We start from the raw sequence: 27,740 nt of genomic DNA on the forward strand, positions 1-27,740 counted from the left end.
CTAGTACAGATTTTAGGAATAAAAGTAATGTTTGCTTGAAGAGTTTTGATGAAGTACAAAGAATAGCCAGAAGTAGCTACTTTGTGTGGTTGTGCATCGAGAAAAACTTATAATAAGGAGCCAAGAAACGAGTTGTGGGTTTTATTTAGGAGGAATCTGGAGCGGCACATCCACAGAGAACTATGTGGATGTGGTGCAGGATATAAGTGAGGACAGTGTGACCTGTGAGGTGTTTGGTGGGAATGATGGACGGTTTTTTACAGTGGAGGTGAGTGGATGTTTGCAGATGATGTTGTGATCTGTACTAGTGAAATTAGGGGGCAGGGATGTTCCTTGGTGAAAATGCTAAATGGCCAAAATTCCACTCATTAGAAAAACAATGGGCCTTTTCCACTAATGTACGGGCCAAACAATATGCATGTGTCCAGTCTCAACACCAGTTGTAAATAATGAAATATTACGTAATGTCAGGCACTGATGCGTAGCGGCCTGAAAGTCACTCCACCTGTGTCCAGTTAATATCCACTTCATGAAAATTCAGTAAGGTATATCTTATATATTATATTCCAATTCTAAGGTGGAACTATGCCAGTATACAAAGGTATCTCTAAAAAGGACTTACACCAGCCCAGCACACACTGTCAGGCCGGGCTACTTTATGTTTACAAATGTAATATGGCTTTAATTTGGCTTTCAAGTCAAATTCTTGTATTTTGAGATCAACATCTTGGCCTCTTTGTAACCCGCAGTGTATTGATGAAAAAAAAATCATATATCTCATTAACACCCTGTTTACGCCGAGCGCACGAACGAGTTAGGATAAAAAAATGGCCACTGCTCACTGTCACTCTCACTGACTCCCACTGGGGCAGCAGGCTGGTTCACAGTGGGGTCTCTATGGTTGGAACAAAGATCCCTGTTGGTCGCCATCACTCCTCATCAGTCTCCAACAGGTGTGCGAGTGTATTGAACTGTTTAAACACTCGTACAAGTTGTGTGACCAGTTAACAGATATACGGGTCTCATAATCAGTTTTGACAAACTCTCACGTCTCAACTCTCTCAACTTGATCCTGTGGATCATAATAGACTCTCAATAGACTCTGCATGGGGTTGCATCAATGATCGCAGATATCAACGTATTTTTCACTCGCACAGTTCAGTCGCAGTGCAACCTTGGTGGAAATGCAAATAACAGATCACAACAGAGACCAGCCGGGACTTGTGAGAGTTGACAGAATGTCATGATCTTGTAGGTCTTACGTAGGTCTCAGGCCAGTGAAACGGGGCAAAAGATTGAATATAATATTTACATACCCTGAAAGCCACGTTACTGATTTCACTCGTGCTGTGTTCACACACAGATGGCCCTGTAGAATTATTGTTCAGCGGTGTGGAGCTGTCCACAATAAATGAAGATGAACAGGTTTAGGAAAGAACTTATCAGAGGGACAGCACAGGTAGGATAATTTGGAGACAAAGTGAGCAAACATTTATCAGGAGAAGGATGCTGTGGATGCAGCCAGGCAGGAGGCTGAAGATGGCCAGAAGGCATGTAGGAGGCTGTAGACTAGATTTAATTCTCTTGGTGTTCTTACAGTTTGCTCTGTGGTGTCATGTTCAGTTGATTTCAGTTATAATATGAACAACAAGATAAATTGTGTTTGGTTCTAACTATTAACTAACAGGGTCCCACAACGAATTCTTAAAAAATAAACTGTATTTAGTTCTAACTATTAACTAACAGGGTCCCACAACGAATTCTTAAAAAATTAAATGTATTTGGTTATAACTGTCAACTAACACGGACCCAACGAATTCTTAAAAAATAAACTGTATTTGGTTCTAACTATTAACTAACACGGACCCACAACGAATTCTTAAAAAGTAAAATGTATTTGGTTATAACTATCAACAAACACGGACCCACAACGAATTCTTAAAAAATAAAATGTATTTGGTTATAACTAGCAACTAACACAGACCCACAACGAATTCTTAAAAAAAAAAAAAAAATGTTTGGTTCTAACTATTAACTAACATGGTCCCACAATGAATTCTTAAAAAATAAAATGTATTTGGTTATAACTGTCAACTAATACGGACCCACAACGAATTCTTTAAAAAATAAAATGATTGGTTCTATCAACTAACACGAACACAACGAATTCTTAAAAAATAAACTGTATTTAGTTCTAACTATTAACTAACAGGGTCCCACAACGAATTCTTAAAAAATTAAATGTATTTGGTTATAACTGTCAACTAACACGAACACAACGAATTCTTAAAAATAAACTGTATTTAGTTCTAACTATTAACTAACAGGGTCCCACAACGAATTCTTAAAAAATTAAATGTATTTGGTTATAACTGTCAACTAACACGGACCCAACGAATTCTTAAAAAATAAACTGTATTTGGTTCTAACTATTAACTAACACGGACCCACAACGAATTCTTAAAAAGTAAAATGTATTTGGTTATAACTATCAACTAACACGGACCCACAACGAATTCTTAAAAAATAAAATGTATTTGGTTATAACTAGCAACTAACACAGACCCACAACGAATTCTTAAAAAAATAAAAAAATGTTTGGTTCTAACTATTAACTAACATGGTCCCACAATGAATTCTTAAAAAATAAAATGTATTTGGTTATAACTATCAACTAATACGGACCCACAATGATTTCTTTAAAAAATAAAATGATTGGTTCTATCAACTAACACAGACCCACAACGAATTCTTAAAACATAAAATGTATTTGGTTCTAACTATTAACGAACACAGACCCACAACGAATTCTTAAAAAATAAAATGTATTTGGTTACAGCTATTAACTAACATGGTCCCACAACGAATTCTTAAAAAATAAAATGTATCTGGTTATAACTATCAACTAACACGGACCCACAACGAATTCTTAAAAAATAAAATGTATTTGGTTATAACTATCAACTAACACAGACCCACAACGAATTCTTAAAAAATAAAATGTATTTGCGTCCAACGATAAACTAACACGGCCCCACAACGAATTTTTAAAACATAAAATGTATTTGGTTCTAACTATTAACGAACACAGACCCACAACGAATTCTTAAAAAATAAAATGTATTTGGTTACAGCTTTTAACTAACATGGTCCCACAACGTAAGTAAGTCCCTTCGGCTGCTCCCTTGTTTGCACTCGGGGTCGCCACAGCAAGTCCAAGGTGGATCTGCATGTTGAATTGGCACAGGTTTTACGCCGGATGCCCTTCCTGACGCAACTCCACATTACATGGAGAAATGTGGCAGGGGTGGGATTTGAACCCGGAACCTTCTGCACTGAAACCAAGCGCATTAACCACTTGGCCACCACCCCTGCAACGAATTCTTAAAAAATAAAATGTATCTGGTTATAACTATAAACTAACACGGTCCCACAACCAATTCTTAAAAAATAAAATGTATTTGGTTATAACTATAAACTAACACGGTCTCACAACCAATTCTTAAAAAATAAAATGTATTTGGTTATAACTATTAACTAACATGGTCTCACAACCAATTCTTAAAAAAATAAAATGTATTTGGTTATAACTATAAACTAACATGGTCCCACTAAAAAATAAGAATTGTTATTTGGTTCCAACTATAAACTAACATGGTTCCACAATGAATTCTTAAAAAATACCACAGACTGAAAATACAGAACACTGGTTCTTTTCATCATGAAATGAAACTCTGTTTGCAGACTTACGCGAGCAGACAGTGTAATGTAATTATTGTGATGTACACATAAATGAAAATAAAAGTCATAAAACAAAGACATCAAAGACCTGGACAGATGATAATCAGACTGAATTAGTTTGTTTGTTTGTTTTAGAATATATTTATTAAATTTTCAAATTTAAAATTAAATAAAAAATTTTACATTTATACAGACGAGAAAGTAGGTAATCATCCTATAGTGAACAAAAATAACAACGTAAAATAAATCAAGTGTACCCTGCCATGCATGACAGGGTGTTCTTTACGAGGCAAAGCATTCACAGCTATGATAACCCACTTGCAAGAATGGTAGAAATATTAAAATCAATATATGACAAAAAGGGTTCCCATATTTTAGGAAAAACATTTTTGCTGTGTTTCTTACATGTCAGATAGTCCAAAGCAACATATTCGAGTATTTGGATGGAACTCTATCCATTATCCAATTTAGGAGAATACATTTACTAACACAGAAAGTGTTTGATGAAGTTTTCTTTTAAATTTGTCAGTGATGGACAAATCAGGTATGTCAAGTAGCAGATATAAGGGATTGATATATATTACCTGCCAAAACTCCTGTGCTTTTCTACAATACCACAAACAATGCATAAGACTACTAGTTTCTCTTTTACACTTGGGGCACAGTGGCACAGCTGAATTGATATATGGGTGCTGTGTAGTAGTTTCAGTTGCATGGCTCTCACTCAGTTACAAACACTCAACATTTTGACACTTTTCCAGCCATCATCTGTTATTTTAACATTTTCTTTTTCCCATATCCCTTTTAGAAAATAGGTATTTGTAGTATTTTATCTCTTAAGGATATTATAAAATGAACTAATAGACCTACCAGATTTCTGTAAAAAGAGCTGTCTCTCTAAATGTGAAATAATTTGACACCACTGGATTGTAGTGTCCTTTATGATGAAGTTTCTTACTTGCAAATATCAAAAGAAATCCTGTGGTAAAACACCATATTTCCTTTACAACTGACTAATGTCCATCACTCCAGGAGGAAAATCAGGATTATCACATATTGGAGTAAAAACAGAGGTGAATTGAGATCTGCCTTCTAATTTTCTAATGTTATGTCGTATTTTAACTGCAGAAATTGTAATTTGGTTAGTACAAGCAGACTTCAAAAATGTACTTTTGCTAATAAACAAAAGAATACTCAGAGGGTATTTAGACATTGAACTTTCTACATCCAACCAGAGAGATGTGGACTAATTACATATCCAATCAGCTATTATACGCAAATGAACACTAAGCTTGAATTTACTAATACGAGGTCTGTCCATAAAGTATCGTACCTTTTTATTTTTTTTAAACTATATGGATTTGATTAATATGTTTTCACGTCAGACAAGCTTGAACCCTTGTGCGCATGCGTGAGTTTTCGCTTCCAAAGCGAATCGGTCTTTACGCGCGAAGCCTCCGCGCGGCTTTCCATGACAAAATCTCTTGTTAAAAGTGAAATCTGCCGGAAAATGGCTGATGTCCAGCTCTTGTGATAACCAGAGAAAGAGCACATGATGGTCTCGTATCCACAGAGCCATCAGCTCAGAAATGGTCCGGTAGCTTGTGCCGTGTCATCGCAGCTCGGAGCGCGGCGCGCTGAGCGTCCTTAAAGAGGTCCTTAAAGGTGTACTACCAGACCTTATTCTCTGTGAAGCCCGTAAAATTTTCATCGAAAGCCAGATAAATTTTTCGAATAGTTTCCAGGTGCCAGTCTCTAACACCTTCTGAAAAAATTCTGATGGAAAAAACCCCCAAATCATTCTGCCATTTCCATACAATGAAAATCCGACGACGGGGTGGGACCACTCCTTCCACAAGGCGTGCTCACAGGCGAATGACGTCACCGACAGGCGTGGAAAAACTCACGCATGCGCACAAGGGTTCAAGCTTGTCTGACGTGAAAACATATGAATCAAATCCATATAGTTTAAAAAAAAAATAAAAAGGTACGATACATCATGGACAGACCTCGTATCTGGGAGATCAACACCTCTTTCTATGGAGGACAGACATAACGTAGCTATTTTTAAGCATGGTTTCTTCTTGGACCATATAAAGATCCAAACCAGCTATTTAGCTGTTACGGAGGAACATAACTGGAATCAAGAATTAGCTTTTTAAAAAAATATTCAGTCTGTACTAAAGTTATGTTATCTGCTTGTGGCTTTTTTTTTTTTTTACCTTTGACCTGAAGCTGTTAGACGTGTGTTACTGTGTTGCAGCTGCCAGTTGGACCTGTCCACGCTGGCGAAGGAGCATACTCACCACTTGGAGCTTCCATTAGAAGCTTCACGTGGTTCCCTGGTGCTCCTGGTCACCCTGACCGCCTCAGCTCACGTGTCCATCTCTGACCTGCCAGTCACACCTCTGGATGACCCCCACGAATGGCGGGAGATCCTCAAACGATACGTAAGCAGCATCTTCAGTGCCCACGGAAATGTTGATAAAATCTATCTATCAGATGGAGTAACTACTGCAGTAAGAGATTTTGTTTTTTTTCACGCGTGTTTTTTTTTTTTCAGGGCATGCTGAAGTCCTTCTCAGACATCGGAGACGTTGGCATAGTACAGGTCAAAGTGTTGAGAGCTGAAGGACTGATGGCTGCTGATGTAACAGGTATGTTAGAATATGTTGTGTTGACCTGATTCCAGGTCTCATCTCCATGTGGCGAGGTTCAGTCAACTCCATAAAGCATCATGTCTCTAGGTCTGATATTTTTTGTGTTGCACTTTTGAATGTTCGTAATTTACGTTACAATGTTTTAAACCATAATCAGTACAAAAATAGCAAGTGTGTAGGGGCGGCACCTTACTGGCCAGCGGGGTCTCAAAGGTTTTTTTATTCTTCATATCCTTGGTATTCCTGAATTTGCAGGTGGTGAAACGAGTTCGGTTTCGAGCTGTTTTCATTTTACCGCAACGGGTTTCCAACCTCTTTTTTTTTTTTTTTTTGAGTGATATCTGTCTTTTCAAATTTAAACCACCTCTGCCAGTGAGGTTGATCCACGTTGAGGACCCAAGTCTTCTGTGGTAGATAGTGAGGCTGGAGGTGGCTCTTGCTCGTATCACTGTTGTCCGTTGTCGTGTAACTGTTGTTGTCATGATGTGATTGTGAAGTAACCCCTGCTGTGTATTTCTTTGGATGATTCTCTAGGTAAGAGTGATCCTTTCTGCGTGTTGGAGCTAAATAACGACAGACTACAGACTCATACTGTTTACAAGAACCTCAATCCAGAGTGGAACAAAGTCTTCATCTTGTAAGTGACCATCAGGATAAATCTTTTTCATTAAATTTGCTGTATGAGTATTATTATTTTTTAAAACATTCTACTTCTTTAGGATATGTCAGTTAATTATAGCATTTCCTGACGTTAACTGTCAATACTGTAACACTTCTTTTTGTACTCTTTTAATCATTTACTTATTCAGAGATTCATTAACAGTTGACAAAAGATTGTTCCAGTGCCTACAAAAAGTGCACCTAGGCATTTGCATTGGTTATGCTTTATGACATCAAACCAAAGTAAAGTACAGCTAAACTCAAATATAGTGGATTTAGGTGGAACAGTGGATTTTATCTGTTAAAATCAACATCCACTATAAGCATAAAATGGACAAAATTCATTATATGTATGTAAATGATTACGTAGTTATAGTCAGGAAGCGCCAAACGACCTACAGGGAATCCCCAGCACCAATTAGGCTTATGTATTTCCTTGATTAAATGCCTGACCTTGAAGAGGGGCTTGGCTCATTTAATGGCCGCGTCAAAACGGTGGGTTTTTCTGGATTAGTTTGTCCCTCAATGAGCTCCACTTCTTTATACAATTATCAACCTCCAAACTAACATTATGGTACATGTAGCTTGCCTCTATGAATTACAGGGTTATTTTTGTGTTTTTCCAACTCCGTGTTGTGAAGTTGGTCATATTTACAGACTTTTCTGCCAAATGTTCCTCTATTTGATCCATGATTGAAATGTAATCAGCATGCACACTGCAAAAACTTTTAAAATATGACTGGAGAGGAAGGAGAGAAACTGGCAAAGTGACCAATCACAGCCCTTGCAGTCTCTGTCGTTAAAGATGGTGCACATCAGGCTATAGAGAGGGTTTGCAGCCACGTAGAGGGCTCTGATCTAAAGCGGTTCTCTTTGGTTTGGCACACCCAGGGATATGTGAGAGAAACGTAACACCATATTACAGTGCGGGAAGCAAGCAGCATTTTATTAATAATCACCGGCCTTGAATAAAGACCTGCCTCGTTTAGGAGCCGGATCTGAAGAGTGTTTAAAAAAAATAATAAAATGCCGGCCTTTAAATCACAGAAATACGGTACCTACTTTCCTCGAATCAGCGAGTGTCAGTGCTAAACTTCATTTCATACCTCTGTTAATGGACACGTCCAGACTGCTCTGTCCGGTATATGCGAGGAGTTTTTAATGGAAATAAATTGCGATGGGGCACGACATTTTCTCCAGTGTCAGTGAAAATCCGTTACACAACATCCAGTATACACAGTGTTTATTACATGGAAAACCATACAAGAGCATTGGGACTTTTCCTTTTATCCGGTAAGTATGATTATCCAGTTTCTTTTATGATGGTTTAGGAGAGTTTTACTGTAGTTCACATTTCATTCAAAATAGTAATGTTGTTGCATCTTTGGGTGAACGCTAGTATCTACAATATGGTCTACTCTGTGCTCAACAAAAGTAGAACACTGGTGTCTTGGGGACTAGTCCAAGTAGATTTTTGAAGGTGGCTCTAAAAAGATTTGCCTCACTGCACAATACATTTTCTCTTCCTTAATGATTCATAGAGTGAACTCCACAGCTTCTTCTCTGTATCACCTGACTGTTCTGAAGCCACCTGGCTGTAAAAGTGATTGTTTTGTTATATATTTAGGGACGGGAGTACTAATGCAGTCCATTATTTTGTTTATATTTTTATTTAATTGGCAACACATCAGTGTATGAGTTTGTGTGTGTGTGTGTGTGTGTGAATGTGAGTTATTATTATAAAGTAATTTCACTGTCTATTGATGAATGAGAAGTCATTTCTGATGCAGACTTAAGAAGCTAACCGTTTCTCAAAAATGTTGTTACCTAAACCAACAGTACTCCCCATTCATGATGACTGATTCAAATTGGGCATTTCTGTGTTCATCTTTATAAAAAAATTTGCAATAATGTATTTCACTCTTGAGGTCTTATTCCAATCCAGTGTATTGGAATTATGTATCCCTGATCTCTAAAATACCTGACCACTTTTTACAACCCCAATTCCAATGAAGTTGGGTCATTGTGTAAAATGTGAATTAAAAACAGAATACAATGATTTGCAAATCCTCTTCAACCTATATTTAATTGAATACACCACAAAGACAACATATTTAATGTTCAAAGTGCTAAACTTTATTGTTTTTGTGCAAATATTTGCTCGTTTTGAAATGGATGCCTGCAACACGTTTCAAAAAAGCTGGGCCAGTGGTATGTTTACCACTGTGTTACATCACCTTTCCTTCTAACAACACTCAATAAGTGTTTGGGAACTGAGGACACTAATTGTTGAAGCTTTGTAGGTGGAATTCTTTCCCATTCTTGCTTGATGTACGACTTCAGTTGTTCAGCAGTCCGAGGTCTCCATTATCGTATTTTGCGCTTCATAATGCACCACACATTTTCAATGGGCAACAGGTCTGGACTGCAAGTGGGCCAGTCTAGTACCCGCACTCTTTTACTACGAAGCCACACTGTTCTAACATGTGCAGAATGTGGCATGGCATTGTCTTGCTGAAATAAACAGGGACGTCCCTGAAAAAGACGTTGCTTGGATGGCAGCATGTGTTGCTCCAAAACCTGGATGTACCTTTCAGCATTGATGGTGCCATCACAGATGTGTAAGTTGATCATGCCATGGGCACTAACACACCCCCATACCAACACAGATGCTGGCTTTTGAACTTTGTGCTGGTAACAATCTGGATGGTCTTTTTCTTGTTTTGTCCGGAGGACACAATGTCCATGATTTCCAAAAACAATTTGAAATGTGGACTCATCAGACCACAGCACACTTTTCCACTTTGCTTATGTCCATTTCAAATGAGCTCAGGCCCAGAGAAGGCGGCAGTGTTTCTGGATGTTGTTGATGTATGTCTTTCACTTTGTATGGTGGAGTTTTAACTTGCACTTGTAGATGTAGCGACGAACTGTGTTAACTGACAGTGGTTTTCTGAAGTGTTCCTGAGCCCACGCAGTAAGATCCTTTACACAATGATGTAGTTTTTAATGCAGTGCCACCTGAGGAATCGAAGGTCACGGGCATTCACTGTTGGTTTTTGGCCTTGCTGCTTATGTGTAGAAAGTTCTCCAGATTCTCTGAGTCTTCTGATTATATAGTGCTAAGGGAATAATGGGTCATATTTTTTTATGCCCACACAACGCAAAGCTGTTATGAGAACCTCTGCTCAGCCACCAAAGATATGATTTAATAAACACGCTAACTGAGCTTAGCCTGTTAGCTGAGCTTGTGTGTGTTGGGGCTTCGCTTCATTTGTCCTGCCCAGGTCACGCCCACACTCTGCCTTTTGCTCCCATTTTGTATGAGATGAACTCAAAGATCTAAAACTTTTTCCACATACACAATATCACCATTTCCCTCAAATATTGTTCACAAACCAGTCTAAATCTATGATAGTGAGCACTTCTCCTTTGCTGAGATAATCCATCCCACCTCACAGGTGTGCCATATCAAGATGCTGATTTGACACCATGAGTACTGCACAGGTGTGCCTTAGACTGCCCACAATAAAAGGCCACTCTGAAAGGTGCAGTTTTGTTTTATTGGGGGGGGGATACCAGTCAGTATCTGGTGTGACCACCATTTGCCTCATGCAGTGCAACACATCTCCTTCGCATAGAGTTGATCAGGTTGTCAATTGTGGCCTGTGGAATGTTGGTCCACTCCTCTTCAATGGCTGTGCGAAGTTGCTGGATATTGGCAGGAACTGGTACACGCTGTCTTTGAGTTCATCTCATACAAAATAGGAGCAAAACCAAAAGTGTTGCGTTTATATTTTTGTTGAGTGTATATATGATTGCAATAATATATTATATTATTGTTTATTTTGGTTGGTGCTTTGATTCCTGGAATCCTGGAATATAAGTAGTTCATTATTATTATTATTAACCAATGTGTAATTTTTTTTTTAGTAACATCAAAGACATTCACTCAGTTTTGGAAGTTACGGTGTTTGATGAGGACAGAGACAGGAGTGCAGATTATCTGGGGAAAGTGGCCATCCCTTTATTAAATGTGAGTCTGAGTGAAACCACACAAACACACACACACACACAAAAAAATGCTTGTATTAATGCTGAATCTACAGGTTATCAGTGACTGTCTTCAAGAAAAAACTGATATCCTAAAATTGTTTTTAATGATCATAAGAAAAGAACATTTGAAATGTTCATTCAAGTATTTGCCACTATTTTTTAAATTAATGAAGCCCCAAATTAATAAAGCCCCATGTAGAAATTGTAAAGTCATGTTCTTTTGAAGGTCTTTTTAAGGTCTTATGTAAACTTTCCATGATGGTTTATTCGTGTTTTGTAAATTTGTGGTCTTTTGTCCATGCAGGACAGAAAATAGTGATTTAAGAATATCTTTTCTTTTGTTTCTCATGTGTTCCTGGATACATAACACTTAAAAGCTCCTCAAAAGTATCCAGTTTAAACCTTGAAAAGTGTAGATTCATGTAAAAGTGTTTACGTCTAACGTCATGCTTCTGTGTCTTTCAGATCTGTAATGGTGAGCAGAAGGGATACCTGTTAAAAAATAAGGAGCTCACGGGTCCAACCAAAGGTCTCCTCTATCTAGAAATTGATGTTATTTACAACGTGGTAAGTGTCACACTGCACTGTGCTGGAATTGGGGCATGACTTTGTTGTCTTATCACCAAACCTCAGTGTTTTCAAAGAGTCTTCTGTCACCCTTGAATTTTTGGGGGGTTTCAACAATAACACCCCCCCCCCCTTTCCCCTGGCAAACAATTATTATTGCTATTGTTCTTGCATAGTAACATTATACAAATCATGAATGTTTGAGTGCAATGGAAAGAATATTTCATTGCATGAATGAAATAAACATTTATTCATTATTTGTTTTATATAACGCCGAACAATCTTGACGATGTAGTCCGTACCTGATGCCGTGCATTGACTTATTTGTGTACAGACTGCTGTCTGCTTTCCTCACTCCAGTGAAAAATAGCAACAGAAATTTATAGAGCTCTTAATTTGACAGCGCTTGTACTTCAGGTAGAGACGTCTCAGCGAATACTGCGAGTGTCTCCTGATGGATTACAGCATATTAGGGCCCTGTCCCACTGGGGAGAGGATTATTTGCCCATGAATTGAGTATACAAATTGCGGGCATTCGTTGTCATCCACAACAAAAATGGCCAAAAATGACAAATGTCCCAGTATGAATTACGGATATATTAATAATATATAGCGAATATATGATGAACAATCATGGTTATATAACGCATGTAGTGAGGAAACTGATCCGACACATTGAGATTATCACGGCAGTATCATGGGTGTATTATGAATGCATCGCGCACGTGTTGCACGTGCACGGCATCTGCATTGCGGTCATAAAAGAAGCGCACTCGCTCCTTTCAGCATCACTATTCACACCAACAATACAGTCTCTGGAGCAAGTACTGGACTTGGACAAGTTGATCACAGAGTCAATGTTCATTTTGTCATGCGAGGGTTAACTGTTCATGTGTTTGGGGAGCGGGAGGGGGGAAGCCACTCGGGGTGTGAGACGGTGTTTTTTTGGGGGGGGGGGTTTGAGTGAGTTGTGGGTAAACAGCAACTCTTCCTTTTGCTGGTGTTAAATAAAAGTCCTGGATTGCAGCAGCTATTACGTCTTTGTGGATCTACACAACTGGACCGGCACTGACTGGCAGGTATGTCGCTTTCTGCCACATATACTACTTTGGGTTTACGTGATGTGTTTGTTATGCATTCACAGATTGTCCGCAAATCAGCTGCAAAGCAGATGGAATAAAAACGCTTTATTCATGGCCAATTTGTATGCATTCGCTACAACATATTTTAGTTTGTGATGTGGACATGATGGGCACGCTGATATCCGCAAATCCCTGTCAGTTGCGGATATCAGCGGTTAACGGCAGATATACAGCGCATAGAGTGAGTATGTATTGTGTATGAATTGAGTATATATGGAGTATGTAAGGCGGATGTCATCCACATCCAGATTTTTGAACAGCTCAAAAATCCTGGCTGCAGACATGCGTGCCTCTGCAGATGATCACGGGCATGTTCGGATGACGGGCGACTCATACAGGCATGTTACACAGATATCGTGGATGTTTGGCGAATATGGGCCAATTTTGTGCACAATCCATACGCAAATCCTTCTAAACGCCAGTGGGACAGGGCCCTTAGATTTGTGTTTTTTGTTTTTGTTTTTTGTATGTTATAAGATTGAGCACCATTAATAAAACAAACACCACCATGTTTGTTTTTAAGCTAAGAGCCGTTGCCACGAGTGTGAGTGCGCATGGTGGTGACACCATGCAATGGCACGAAAGACATGGAACCAAATTTGCACAGTCAGTGGAACACAATGGCAAATGGGATGAATGATCCATGTAACGTGACTTACAAACTACCAATCAAAAGACAAGGATCTGTTTAGGCGTTGTATAAAAAAAGATCCTTTAAATGTACATTAATTGAATGAAAATAATAGCTTTCCAGGGTAGCACTACTGAATGACCACACGACTACTTTTGGTACTTTTAGCCAAAGTGGCAAAGAACCTTTTTCATGGTCATACGAGTTACACAGCAGGTGCAGTTATTAATGTAACTATCTAGATAGATATCTTTGATGAATCCTTTGCTATGTAAATTTGGCTGTTAATGCTGTTGTTATAGTTTAACATGTGGCTAAAGAAGAAAATGCATAATTAAGCCATGTTGTGTAAGTGTGAAAATATATTTAGATTTCATTTTGCTGTTGCTGTTGTTAATTTTGGATATTTTGTTAAATTGTCTAATTATGTACTGTTGGTTACTTTGCATTTATTTCTCAAAACATTTTAAATTCTGTGCTTTAAAAAACCCGAGGTGCCAATAATTCTGATTAGGACTGTACACAAGTATAAATGTGTTAGTCATCATTTGAGTAGCAGTCAGAAATCAAACATACACTCTAGATTAAATAGTAACTACCACGTTGCCTGTGAGGATCCACGGGCTCTAGATTGGTTAGTGTTTACAAAAAAATGTGTTATTACCTAATATCTCTAATTTCTCCAAAATATTAGGCCTATCAATGTTCTATTTTTGCATAGTTCATCCTTGACCCAAAATACATAAACATGCCAAACAACAAGTGTCAGCTCTCACCAGTTTGTCCGTCATCGAACTTGCACTCATGTACACACTAGCCACTTGGCTTTTAGTATATACAACCCCTGGCAAAAATTATGGAATCTCCGGCCTCGGAGGATGTTCATTCAGTTGTTTAATTTTGTAGAAAAAAAGCAGATCACAGACATGACACAAAACTAAAGTCATTTCAAATGGCAACTTTCTGGCTTTAAGAAACACTATAAGAAATCAAGAAAAAAAGATTGTGGCAGTCAGTAACGGTTACTTTTTTAGACCAAGCAGAGGAAAAAAATATGGAATCACTCAATTCTGAGGAATAAATTATGGAATCACCCTGTAAATTTTCATCCCCAAAACTAACACCTGCATCAAATCAGATCTGCTCGTTGACATTGACCCTATGCCATGACATTGACCCTATGTGTCTTTTTGCAAGGAATGTTTTCACAGTTTTTGCTCTATGGCAAGATGCATTATCATCTTGAAAAATGATTCCATCATCCCCAAACATCCTTTCAGTTGTCCAAAATATCAACGTAAACTTGTGCATTTATTGATGATGTAGTGACAGCCATCTCCCCAGTGCCTTTACCTGACATGCAGCCCCATATCATCAATGACTGTGGAAATTTACATGTTCTCTTTGTTGGGAAAGTGTAGTGACATGGACCCACAACAGGGGGCGTAAATGAACGGACAATAGAAGGAGTTAAATTTGAACACTTTACTGTTGTGAATGCCACAACTACACACAGCAGATTATAGAATAAATACAAAGTCAATGGATAAAGGTGTCGTGTGGGAAGGCTTGACGATAGGAGACGCCCGTCTAGAGAAGAACCGGAACCACACGATTTCCTCCGCCCCCAGGTGGCCACCGTCTCCGTGTGTCGGATCTGGTACTGCTGGCGAAGAGCAAAGAGTCAAGTGTGGGTGTGTGTACACCCAGTAACAACAACGGTGGGAATTCCACCTCCACCTCTAACACACTCGTGCAGCTCCTGTCTCAAACACTTATCTGACGGAAAGCAGAGCGAAGCAGTCGCGGCCCACGCTGGTCCTCCGGGGAGACAGCTGCAACAATGTATCTACTGGAATCAATATTGGAATATTCAGGCTGAGAGTATTACCTCCGTAGGAGAACGATATTTCGGCGACGTGGTGGAGGTGTCATCCTGCTTTTATCCGGGGTGAAGTGCAGATGATCGGTGACAGCTGTCATAGTTGATGAGTGACAGTTGTCACCTCGGCTATTCCTGTGAGGCGGCAGCGCCCTCTCGTGCCTGAAGCCCGCGGGAGAAATAGGCACACGGGTGAAGAACCTTATTGGTCTCTCCGCTCTGGGATAGCATGGCTCCTATCCCTGAGTCAGAGGTGTCCACTTCAACCACAAACTGGCGACTGGGATCGGGCTGCACCAAGACGGAACTGTTGCAGCTTCCTACGGCTCGTAGGTTGGGGCCAGTCTCTCACCGCCGCGACCTTGGCCAGATCCGGGGCGACGGAGTTGGAGGAGATGATAAACCCCAGGAAGGACAAAGAGGTGCGATGAAACTCACACTTCTCGCCCTTCACAAACAGCCGGTTCTCCAACAACCGCTGCAGGACCTGACATACATGCCGTACATGAGTCTCAGGGTCCGGAGAAAAAAAATGAGTATATCGTCCAGATACACGAAGACGAATCGGTGCAGGAAGTCCCGCAAGACGTTATTTACCAAAGCTTGGAACGTCGCGGGGACGTTAGTGAGGCCGAACGGCATGACCAGGTACTCAAAATGACCTAACGGGGTGTTGAATGCCGTCTTCCACTCGTTTCCCTTCCGGACCCGAATAGGTGATATGCGTTCCTAAGATCCAGCTTTGTGAATATTTTGGCTCCATGCAGGGGGGTGAACACCGAATCCAATAAAGGCAACGGGTATCTGTTGCGAACCGTGATCTCGTTCAGCCCCCGATAATCAATGCATGGACGAAGACCGCCATCTTTCTTGCCCACAAAAAAGAAACCTGCTCCCATCGGGGAGGTGGAGTTCCGGATCAGCCCGACAGCTAAGGAGTCCCGGATGTAGGTCTCCATCGATTCGCGCTCAGGACGTGAGAGGTTGTACAGCCTGCTGGACAGGAACTCCACGCCTGGAATCAAATCGATGGCGCAATCGTACGGACGGTGCGGGGGAAGGGTGAGTGCCCGATCCTTGCTGAAAATGTCAGCAAGATCGTGGTACTCAACCGGCACCGCCGACAGATTGGGAGGGTCTTTGACCTGTTCCTTAGCCTGGGAACCGGGAGGGACCGAGGATCCTAAACACACCTGATGGCAGGTCTCGCTCCACTGTACCACCACCCCGGACGGCCAGTCAATCCGGGGATTGTGTTTTAGCATCCATGGGAACCCCAGAATCACACGGGAGGTAGAGGGAGTCACAAAAAACTCTATTTCCTCCCGGTGATTCCCAGACACTACCAGGGTTACAAGTAGTGTCCTGTGTGTGATTAAAGGGAGTAGGGTGCCATCTAGTGCTCGCACCTGCAATGGCGAAGGCAGTGCCACCAGAGGGAGCCCTACCTCCCTGGCCCATCTGCTGTCTAGCAGATTCCCTTCTGACCCTGTGTCTACCAGTGCTGGGGCCTGAAGGGTTAAATCCCCGCTCAGAATTGTAACTGGGAACCGTGTGGAAATATGCGTGTGTCCCACGTGAATTTCTTGGCCCACCCTAAGCCCAGTTTCTAGGGGCGGGCGTTGGTGTTTAACCGTTCAGGGCAGTCTCTCAATTGGTGCTCAATTGAGCCACAAACAAAACACGCCCCGCGGGGAAGCCTCCTCTGTCTAGTCGGTGGTCTGAATGTGGCCCTGCTCGTGTCCATAGCTTCGTCAGCAGGGGGAGCTGTAGCCACACGGGGCGTAGAGGCCATGGAGCGTGGGAAGGGCGGACCTTTTTCGGACCCGGAAGGAAGAGGGACGGCGCGTGCCCGGCCACGCCCCTCGTCTCATTCCCCACGGCGTTCCTCCAACCGATTGTCTAACCGTATAACAAGGTCGATAAGCCCATCTAATTCCCGCGGTTCGTCCTTGGCCACCAGATGCTCCTTCAGGACCGACGACAGTCTGTTTACGAAGGCGGCGCGGAGCGCAGCGTTATTCCAGCCGCAATGCGGAAGTCGACTGCATAAGCGGCTGCGCTCTGGTGTCCCTGTCTCATTGACAGCAGCACAGTTGAAGCGGTCTCTCCCCTGTTAGGGTGATCAAACACGGTTTTGAACTCCCTCACAAACCCAGTGTACGTATGAAGGAGGCGTGAATTTTGCTCCCAAAGCGCCGTAGCCCAAGCGCGTGCCTCTCCTCGAAGCAGATTTATTACATAAGCTACTTTACTAGCATCGGATGCGTACATGACGGGACGTTGTGCAAAGACGAGCGAACACTGCATGAGAAAGTCCGTGCACATCTCCACACAACCTCCGTACGGCTCTGGGGGGCTTATGTATGCTTCAGGGGATGGTGGGAGGGGTTGTTGAACGACCACTGGAACATTCATATCTTGCACAGGGTCGGCAGGAGGAGGAGCTGCAGCAGCGCCCTGAGCGCTCGCTGCCACCTGTGCGGAGAGAGCCTCCACCCTGCGGTTCAGGAGGATGTTTTGCTCGGTCATCTGGTCCAACCGAGCCGTAAAGACGGTGAGGATGTGCTGCAACTCACCAATCACGCCTCCTGCAGACGCCTGTGCACCCTGCTCTCCCATTGGCCATTCAATCACTGGGTGACGCCCCTCGGAGTCCATGACGCTGGCCGAGATATCCTGTTGGGAAAGTGTAGTGACACGGACCCACAACAGGGGGCGTAAATGAACGGACAATAGAAGGAGTTAAATTTGAACACTTTACTGTTGTGAATGCCACAACCACACACAGCAGATTATAGAATAAATACAAAGTCAATGGATAAAGGTGTCGTGTGGGCAGGCTCGACGATAGGAGAAACCCGTCTAGAGAAGAACCGGAACCACACGATTTCCTCCGCCACCGAACCCGAAGGATACTGGAGCCGCCAGGTCCCGAGTCCCCCAGGTGGCCACCGTCTCCGCGTGTCGGATCTGGTACTGCTGGCGAAGAGCAAAGACAGTCAAGTGTGGGTGTGTGTACACCCAGTAACAACAACGGTGGGAATTCCACCTCCACCTCTAACACACTCGTGCAGCTCCTGTCTCAAACACTTATCTGACGGAAAGCAGAGCGAAGCAGTCGCGGCCCACGCCGGTCCTCCGGGAAGACAGCTGCAACAATGTATCTACTGGAATCAATATTGGAATATTCAGGCTGAGAGTATTACCTCCGTAGGAGAACGACATCTCGGCGACGTGGTGGAGGTGTCATCCTGCTTTTATCCGGGGTGAAGTGCAGATGATCGGTGACAGCTGTCATAGTTGATGAGTGACAGCTGTCACCTCGGCTATTCCTGTGAGGCGGCAGCGCCCTCTCGTGCCTGAAGCCCGCACTTCAGGCAGGGCGCCCTCTGGTGGTGGGCCAGCAGTACCTTCTCTTCTGGCGGCCCACACAACACTCTTCAGGCAGTCATCTTTATAAATCTCACTGGAACGGCACCAAAAAAAAGTTCCAGCATCATCACCTTGCCCAATGCAGATTCGAGATTCATCACTGAATATGACTTTCATCCAGTCATCCACAGTCCACGATTGCTTTTCTTTAGCCCAGTGTAACCTTGTTTTTTTCTGTTTAGGTGTTAATGATGGCTTTCGTTTAGCTTTTCTGTATGTAAATCCCATTTCCTTTAAGCGGTTTCTTACAGACGTTGACTCCAGTTTCCTCCCATTCGTTCCTCATTTGTTTTGTTGTGCATTTTTCGATTTTTGAGACATATTGCTTTAAGTTTTCTGTCGTGACGCTTTGATGTCTTCCTTGGTCTACCAGTATGTTTGCCTTTAACAACCTTCCCATGTTGTTTGTATTTGGTCCAGAGTTTAGACACAGCTGACTGTGAACAACCAACATCTTTTGCAACATTGCGTGATGATTTACCCTCTTTTAAGAGTTTGATAATCCTCTCCTTTTTTCAATTGGCATCTCTCATGTTGGAGCCATGAATCATGTCAGTCCACTTGGTGCAACAGCTCTCCAAGGTGTGATCACTCCTTTTTAGATGCAGACTAATGAGTAGATCTGATATGATGCAGGTGTTAGTTTTGGAGATGAAAATTTACAGGGTGATTCCATAATTTATTCCTCAGAATTGAGTGAGTCCATATTTTTTTCCTCTGCTTGGTCTAAAAACGTAACCCTTACTGACTGCCACAATTTTTTTTTCTTGATTTCTTATAGTGTTTCTTAAAGCCAGAAAGTTGCCATTTGAAATGACTTTAGTTTTGTGTCATGTCTGTGATCTGCTTTTTTTCTACAAAATTAAACAACTGAATGAACATCCTCCGAGGCTGGTGATTCCATAATTTTTGCCAGGGGTTGTAGACGATTTACCGCCCCCCTGCTGGAATGGCTTGTGAGTCAAGACTTGTATACCTTTTATCCCTGATTTCTCCAGAAATATTCGTCCTATCAGCTTTCCGTTTTAACGGCATTCATCCTTGACCCAAAATACATAAACAAACCAAACGGCAAATGTGAGCTCTTCCCAGTTTCTCCGTGATCAAAGTCATACACATGCACTACCATCCCCAGTTCTCAAGACCAGGCACCTAAGTGGCTCTACTCTACTCTTTTCTACTCTCCTGTTTTACTATTCCTTTTTAGATATTTAGATATACCTTTGTATACTGGCATAGTTCCACCTTAGAATTGGAATATAATATATAAGATATACCTTACTGAATTTTCATGCGCACAGAGGCTCCTTGACTTTTAATATATGGATGATTTCAGTTATACAAAAGCTTAAAAAAACACACACACAAATACTATAAGAATATTTTATCAAAAAAGGCGGCACATACCATTTTCACTCGTCTATTTTGTACTGTAGGTATTATTTTTCTAGTTTTCAGTGACAGTCTCGGAGTCCTTTGAGTCAGTATGTTGTGTTTTTCTCTGTTTAGATCAAAGCTGCTCTGAGAACCGTGGTCCCTGCAGAGCGCAAGTACATTGAGGAAGAAGTGAAAGTCTCCAAGCAGGTGCGTTAATGTCATTTATTGTTTGATGATGATGATGAGAGGAAGGGAGAAGATTAGAACAAGCAAGGTGACGGATAGGAAAAGACTAAGCCCTTTAAATTATTTACTGTTAATTACACACTCACCACATTCTGTTCTCTGCATATTTAAAGCAATCATGTTTTAAGCTCAGCTGTTCACTTTGAATATCCTCAAACTCCATCATTTCTGTTTCTGTGCTTGTGGAAACAATTCTGCTTTAAGCAAAATTTAAAAATTTGGGCCTGAAATGGCTCGTTTTGAGACTTTATCTGAGCTCGTGTTTGCAGTGTAGCGACAGGCTACAGATCAGACTGTATTTCTCCTGGGATTATCAAAGCCCTGTTTGCTAATGTTAGCACCCAGCAGTGACCGTATGAGTTTCAAGAAAAGAGTCTTCATTTGGACTCTTAAAGTGTGGTTCCCGTCGGTTTGATGTTGAATTACTTCTCTTGTGACCGCAGCAACTCTGTGGGCTCCTGTCTTTTTTTTTCTGTTCTAGTTTGAAAGTGTAATTTTTTGAAAATTTTAGGTGGACCAGAAGTGAAGGGTGCCAGGCCTGTACAATGGTAGGGGAAACCCTGGAAGCTGCATAATCCTCATGTATTGTACACTCATGCACATTTCACATCTCTTGCTCTGGTAATCCACAATCTTTATAGCTTTCATAGTTTTCGTTTGTCTTTTTAACAATAGCTTCTTTCTCTGTCTCACGGCCATCAACCTGTGAGTGACAAAGCAACAGATAACAGTTGTTTTCACAGTATCGCCACTTACATTCCTTCAGTTACAGTGGGTGTCTCCGTCATGCACGTCCACACATGCTGTTTCTACTTCTTAATATTGATTTAACTGAACTCTGGGTGATATGTGTAGCACTTAAACTCAGCTCAGCTGACTTTATCACTGAACTGGCGACTGAACAACACACCTGTCTGTGAAACGAGGGGAACAAACGCAGTAAGTGCTATAATTCCTAACTTTGTTTACGCAATTCAGATGTAATGGCTGATAATGGACCAGATAAGAGAACCCTTTTGCAGTGATCAGACTCTGCTCTTGAGAATAAAACCGTTTACTTGAACAGAACAGAGGAGGATAATGTGGAGCAACCGAGGGCACTGCAAATTCAAACAAAAATTCTCCTCTTGACAAACGCAAGCTTCTTGAAAAGCAACAGAGATCAGTGTAAAAAAGACAAAAAAAAAAAAAAATCACTCCTGACAAAAACAGTATTCAATTTGGGCAACCGAGGGCATTGCAGGGTGGACCCAAAAACCACCTCTGAAAAGAAACCTGAAAATGCAACATCTTTGGTGGGGCAGTAGAGGACACTACAGGGTAGAACCAAAAACCACATCAACACAATCGAGACAAAAGTGGAAGTGTGGTACAGCACACAAAGGCAGTTCAGGGACCAAGAATGATAAATAACCAGTGATGCCAGTAACGCGTTACTCTAATCTAACCACTTTTTTTAGTAATAAGTAATCTTACGTGTTAATCTTTCCAAATCGGTAATCAGATTAAAGTTACTTCCCCATGTCACTGTGCGTTACTATTATTTTTGCATTGTGGGTCGATAGCAGCATTAAACTTGGTCCGTGGGCAGGGGGTCGGGTTCGACTGAGCCGCCCACTTTAAGCGAGCTGTGAGCTTTTAATCTGCATTTTTTTTTTTGTAGCAGCTACGACTCCTCCTCACCTCTTAAAGCGTGGTGACAACAGCACACCTGCACTGAGCTTTACAAAGACATTTTTATGCTTTTTTTTCCTCCTTTATTTAGAATTCTGAGCTGAGCCGCTCCGTATCTGCTCATTAAAAACAGCTGATCCTCTGCGATGTGTCAACAAGTAACACTATTTTCCACTCAAATGCACCTAAACTCGCTTTCTGAGGACCACATGATGTGAAAACACAATAAAACTTTCTTACCTGTAAATCTGGTCATGTTTTCTGCATAAATAAATGTTATCCATTCTTTGTGCTCAAACGCCAAAGCAGGGGCAAATCCAGATGGAATGGAGATGTGGGGCAAGGATGTGCCCCCCCCCACAACACCCCTAGATTAAAGGTCCAGTTTTGAAGCCTTTTTTATTAACCACTAATACTACTTAATAATAATTTCGACAATTAAAATGTTTAGAGAGAATTTAAATGTTAGAAAAATGTTAGAAAGAATTTAATAGTTACATTTATAAACAATGTAGGTTAGAAATTGTAAGTTTTACTGTTACAGTGCTGCCAACAGTTAAATATGAGGCCAAGAAAGAGGTCTTTATTTTACTTTTTATAAAACAAGTATTTATTTTCATTGAAGCCAAGAAAGGGTGACTATAAAGTGAGTTTTGGGAAAAAAGGTTATCATTATCATGTTGAGGTGGCAGAGGGTTGTTGTTGGCAGCTGGGGAAAGTAACTAAAAAGTAACTAGTAATCTAACTTAGTTACTTTTACAATTGCGTAATCAGTAAAGTAACTAAGTTACTTTTTCAAGGAGTAATCAGTAATTGGATTACTTTTTCAAAGTAACTGTGGCAACACTGTAAATAACAGACAGGAGGCACAGCTACTGGTCTCACAAAAACTCCAACTCAAGTGTGGGGCAAAAACACGGTTGGAGAGGCTCTACATAGTTGAACACAGAAGTGAGAGTAACTCTGGAAGAAAGCTTGTGAGAAGCTATTCATAGGACGGTGCGAGAAGACGTGGATCAGTGAGGTTCAAGCATGGAACAAACAGAGTTTCACATTATAAGAGCTCCTGAAGTCAGCGTGGTGAGGTGTAGCGCACTGACAGTCTGTGTCAGGAAGCGGAGCTGCATGAGGTTGCAACATGTGCACAGAAGGTGAAAGTGTGGGGAAGTAATCGTCAAGACTGAAAGGGAAACCATACCGCTGCCCCAGAAAGCACAACAGTAAGTCCCCGCTCGCATCCATAACACTTAAAGGTTACAATCTGCACTGTGAGCTCATTGTCATGATTTGCTTTGAACGCGAGCATGCTGTGGTGTTTAAAATACTATTTCTGTAGGCTCTAGGTGTCAAACTGATTCCAAACAGGGCCAAGAGAGTCCAGGTTTTCTTTGAAACCACCAACTCCACCTGGTGATTTCACTGAGCAGATAGGATGAGTTCATCACATTCAACCGTCGCCCCAGTCTGAGGTCAAGAGCGCTCTGGAGCAGGTTTTCATCCAGGATGTCTCTGTACATTGCTGCATTTATCTTTCCCTCAATCCTGACTAGTCTCCCAGTTCCTGTTGCTGAAAAACATCCCCACAGCATGATGCTGCCACCACCAGGCTTCACTGTAGGGATGGTGCCTGGTTTCCTCCAAACATGGCGCCTGGCATTCACGCCAAAGAGTTCAATCTTTGTCTCATCAGATCAGAGAATTTTGTTTCTGATGGTCTGAGAGTCCTTCAGATGTCTTTTGGCAAACCCCTGGCAGGCCGCCATGTGCCTTTTACTGAGGAGTGACTTCAGTCTGGCCACTCTACCATACAGGCCTAAGGCCCCATAAAAACAAAACAAAAAACATTAGTTAACATTATCATCCTTGCCTGCATGCTGAAATCAGCCTGCATCATTTTTTAAAATTATTTTGGCGAATTTCATTGACTACTTTACAGCTGGTGCAAGAACCGGCACATCCGCTAGTTGGCGAGCATGCATTGACCAAAGACGGTCATTGACAACCACACAGTCAGTTGCTCCGTGTCGCTTAGAACACAGTATGCATGTGTATCATGCTACTAGTGCACAGTACAAGATTTATTTTAAAAATATCTGATATTTTCAGTTCCTCACTTGGTATGCAGGTGCTGTATGTGTTGTTTTTCAAGTTCGAAATGATGTTACATGTACCTGTTTCTAAGAAATATCAATAAAACAAAATAAAAATCTGCCCACCGTCACCACTTTTTTCTGATGTCAAGGATGATAAACTGATGTTTTTATGGGATCTGATTGGTGGATTGCTGCAGAGGTGGTTGTCCTTCTGGAGGGTTCTCCTCTCTCCACAGAGGAATGTTCGAGCTCTGACAGAGTCACCATCGGGTTGCTGGTCACCTCCCTGACTTAGGCCCTTCTCCCCCGATCACTCAGTTTAGGAAGAGTCCTGGTGGATCTGAACTTCTTCCATTTATGGATGATGGAGGACACTGTGCTCATTGGGACCTTCAAAGCAGCAGAAATGTTTTTGTGCCCTTCCTCAGATGTGTGCCTCAAAACAGTCTTGTCTCAGAGGTCTACAGATAATTCCTTTGGTTAGCGGACTGTACGTTAGCGGAACTAAATGTAGCAGAAGCTAAGTGGTCCGTTGGTGGTTTTCAAAATTAGCTAAAAAACTAATCCACTAACAAAAAAGTTAGCTTTGCTAATTAGCGGTTAGCAGATTAGCGGAACTGTGCCCACCACTGCTAAGGAGTGGCTTCTGTCTGGCCACTTTGCCATATAGGCCTGATTGGTTGATTGCTGCAGAGATGGTTGTCCTTCTGGAAGGTTCTCCTCTCTCCACAGAGGAATGCTGGGGCTCTGACAGAGTGATCATCGGGTTCTTGGTCACCTCAGACGAAGGTCCTTCTCCCCGATCACATTTAGATGGGCGACCAGCTCTAGGAAGAGTCTTGGTGGATCTGAACTTCTTCTATTTATGGATTATGGAGGACACTGTGCTCATTGGGATCTTCAAAGCAGCAGAAATGTTTTTGTGCCCTTCCTCAGATTTGTGCCTCAAAACAATCTTGTCTCAGAGGTCTACATACAATTCCTTTGACTTCATGCTTGGTTTGTGCTCTGATGCACTGTCAACTGTGGGACCTTATTTGTAGACAGGTGTGTGTCTTTCCAAATCGTGTCCAATCAACTGAATTTACCCCAGATGGACTCCAATTAAGATGTAGAAACATCTCAAGAATGATCAGTGGAATAAACAGGAGGTACCTGAGCTCAATTTTGAGCTTCATGGCAAAGACTGTGAATGCTTATGTACATGTAATTTCTTAGTTTTTTTTATTTTTAATAAATTTGCAAAAATCTCAAGAAACCTTTTTCACGTTGTTATTATGTGGTGTTGTGTGTAGAATTTTGAGGAAAAAAATTGAATTTCATCCATTTTGGAATAAGACTAACCTAAAAATGTGTATGTTTGAAATATATTTTAATGCTGCTTTTCATGTTCCACGTGGCATAAAGCAGTGAGAGGCACAAGTGTCATTTTTTTACTTCCAGTTGACACAGTTGTCATATTTATGCTCTGTACCCATATTCTGCATCTGTACACCCTTAAAATGAGGTGCAGTCTGGCACAGTGCTGGTGAAATGCTACCATGAGGAGTAACAATGTGAATGCACCATTGACCACCAACAATGCATCACAAAGTCCGCTGCCTCTTCCTGCGCAATAATCAGATACATCATACAAAGGTGCACATGCACACCATGAAACTGAATTAATGACAAAAGTAAAGGAAATAAAAGTAAACACTACTGGGAAAAAAGTTGACCTTACTGCTTCACTGACTACATTTACATACCGTTAATATTCGGGTTAAGGTCAATAATCCGGTTTCTGAATCATTAGGAATAACCCAATTACATGCTTAAGCAGACAGAGTTACTCCTGTATACATGGTCAATGGTATCATTTGGAATATCCCCATCTAAACAGCGACGCATGGACAGCGTCCAGACGCACGGGGAACGTCATGACGCAAATATGCGTCATTTCCGTTTCTTCTCCCTCTTTCTACCGTCAATAAAAGACATTATATTCATGTCTTTCACGATACTAATGAAGTATTCGGTTTCCTCCTTGCTCCAAAAGTGTGGTGCTGTGCTGCCACGTCTGGATTTTGCCATACTTGTTTACCTCTGCTTCTGTGGTGTCCGGTGGGTTGCGTGCGCCGCATACAAGTAGTTGCCGTACTCAAAAGACCAAGATTCCTTGTGGATAGGACATGCGCAGAACACAAAATAATGTTCCTTTCTATGGGCATATCCCGATGTGTGTTTATATTACCTGATATTCGAGCTAGAAAAGGAGTAACCCAGGGGTCATATTCGGGTTTTTGCGGGTGTTTACATGGCCGTGAGCAACCGGGTTATTGCTAATATTCCGGTTATGAAAGGGTTATTGGTGTTATGTGTCGGACGCAGCACGGAGAACCGACCAGCGTTTGAAGGACCCAGTATGAAATAAGCAGAGCACGGTACAAAGGCTAACTGAATTTAATACATAACAGTGATAATAACAAAAGATAATATAACAAAAAGGTGCGGTCTGGCGTGGTGCGCTCCCAGCAGCGCTAACGGTCTGGAGCCAGAAGCTGTTTCGGACTCAAGGACCCCGCCGACACCCCCCAGGTGGCCGCAACAACCGAGTCTGTGAAAGAAGGAACCATTATGTGAGTCCACACTCTACACACAGAACACTTAAAGGTGTACAAACAGCAAACACTTCCTGGCTTGATTGCTGATCAGCTTCCCAACCTGCAGGCATGGAACATCCCGTTCACAAAACTCCACCGCAGTGGAAGCTGATACATGACTAACATACAGCTCAATACAATAAGGTGTGAGGGACACCACATTTACTGACTGTATAACTGTTAGTCACAAAATCCAACGTACCTCAGGAAGTGTGCTGACGAGCGTGAGACCTCACCCCCTCCTCTTTCACAGACCGTGCATCAAACCTGGATATTCTGAGCGTCCGCTGCTGATGAGATGGCTCCCAAGACGACGATCTCACCCGTCTGGTCACAAGGTCGAGTCTCTGGCAAATACACACTGTGCACTCCAGTCTTAAATGCCAACATGCTCCAATCCATCCAGATGCACCTCAGCTGTGAGTCCTGACGAGTCGCAGGTGATCAGGGTGAGGTCCTGACAGCCTCAGCAACACAGCCACTCAGTCCCAAATGCACGCCACCTGGGAGGAAACCAAACGACAAACAAACCGGCAGCCAGGCCCCCCCAGCCATATAACAGTACCCCACCCTCACGGGAAGCCTCCCGGCGACCACACACACCTGGCCCAGGAGAAACACCCCCCTCCAGGGACCATGGCTGGAAACCACGTCTGCGTTCGTCCTCCAACAGACTGGTTGAACTGGCTGCATCTTTGCCCTTGGTTCTGACAGTCTTAGCACAGGTGTGGCCAGGAGTTCCTACACCTGTGCGGTCAGCCTTTAACCAAACATGTGTGATTAGTCATAACACAAAACAACCAAAACACCCCCCCGCCCCAGGGGACCGTTCCATCAAACCCCAGGGAAGGGGAGAAAAGAAAAACAACCCACATGTAAACTCACAAACAAAAATGCCAAAAGACCCCCCCTCCTCCCCCCCAAACGACACGCA

The 27,740-nt window shown here is 42.0% G+C and overlaps 1 protein-coding gene across 1 annotated transcript in view; it reads left to right on the forward strand.

Moving 5' to 3' along the window:
• The window catches only part of mctp1b (multiple C2 domains, transmembrane 1b), a 128,032-nt gene that overhangs the window by 87,134 nt on the left and 13,158 nt on the right, over positions 1 to 27,740 (forward strand). Inside the window, exons 10-15 of the mRNA XM_034193080.1 lie at positions 6,005 to 6,191; positions 6,305 to 6,398; positions 6,936 to 7,038; positions 10,995 to 11,097; positions 11,583 to 11,684; positions 20,284 to 20,358. Of these exons, the coding sequence (XP_034048971.1) occupies positions 6,005 to 6,191; positions 6,305 to 6,398; positions 6,936 to 7,038; positions 10,995 to 11,097; positions 11,583 to 11,684; positions 20,284 to 20,358 (664 nt within the window). The remainder of the gene's footprint in view (positions 1 to 6,004; positions 6,192 to 6,304; positions 6,399 to 6,935; positions 7,039 to 10,994; positions 11,098 to 11,582; positions 11,685 to 20,283; positions 20,359 to 27,740) is intronic.

This window comes from Thalassophryne amazonica, chromosome 17 (assembly GCF_902500255.1).
Source record: "Thalassophryne amazonica chromosome 17, fThaAma1.1, whole genome shotgun sequence".
In the NCBI taxonomy this organism is placed as follows: Eukaryota; Metazoa; Chordata; class Actinopteri; order Batrachoidiformes; family Batrachoididae; genus Thalassophryne; species Thalassophryne amazonica.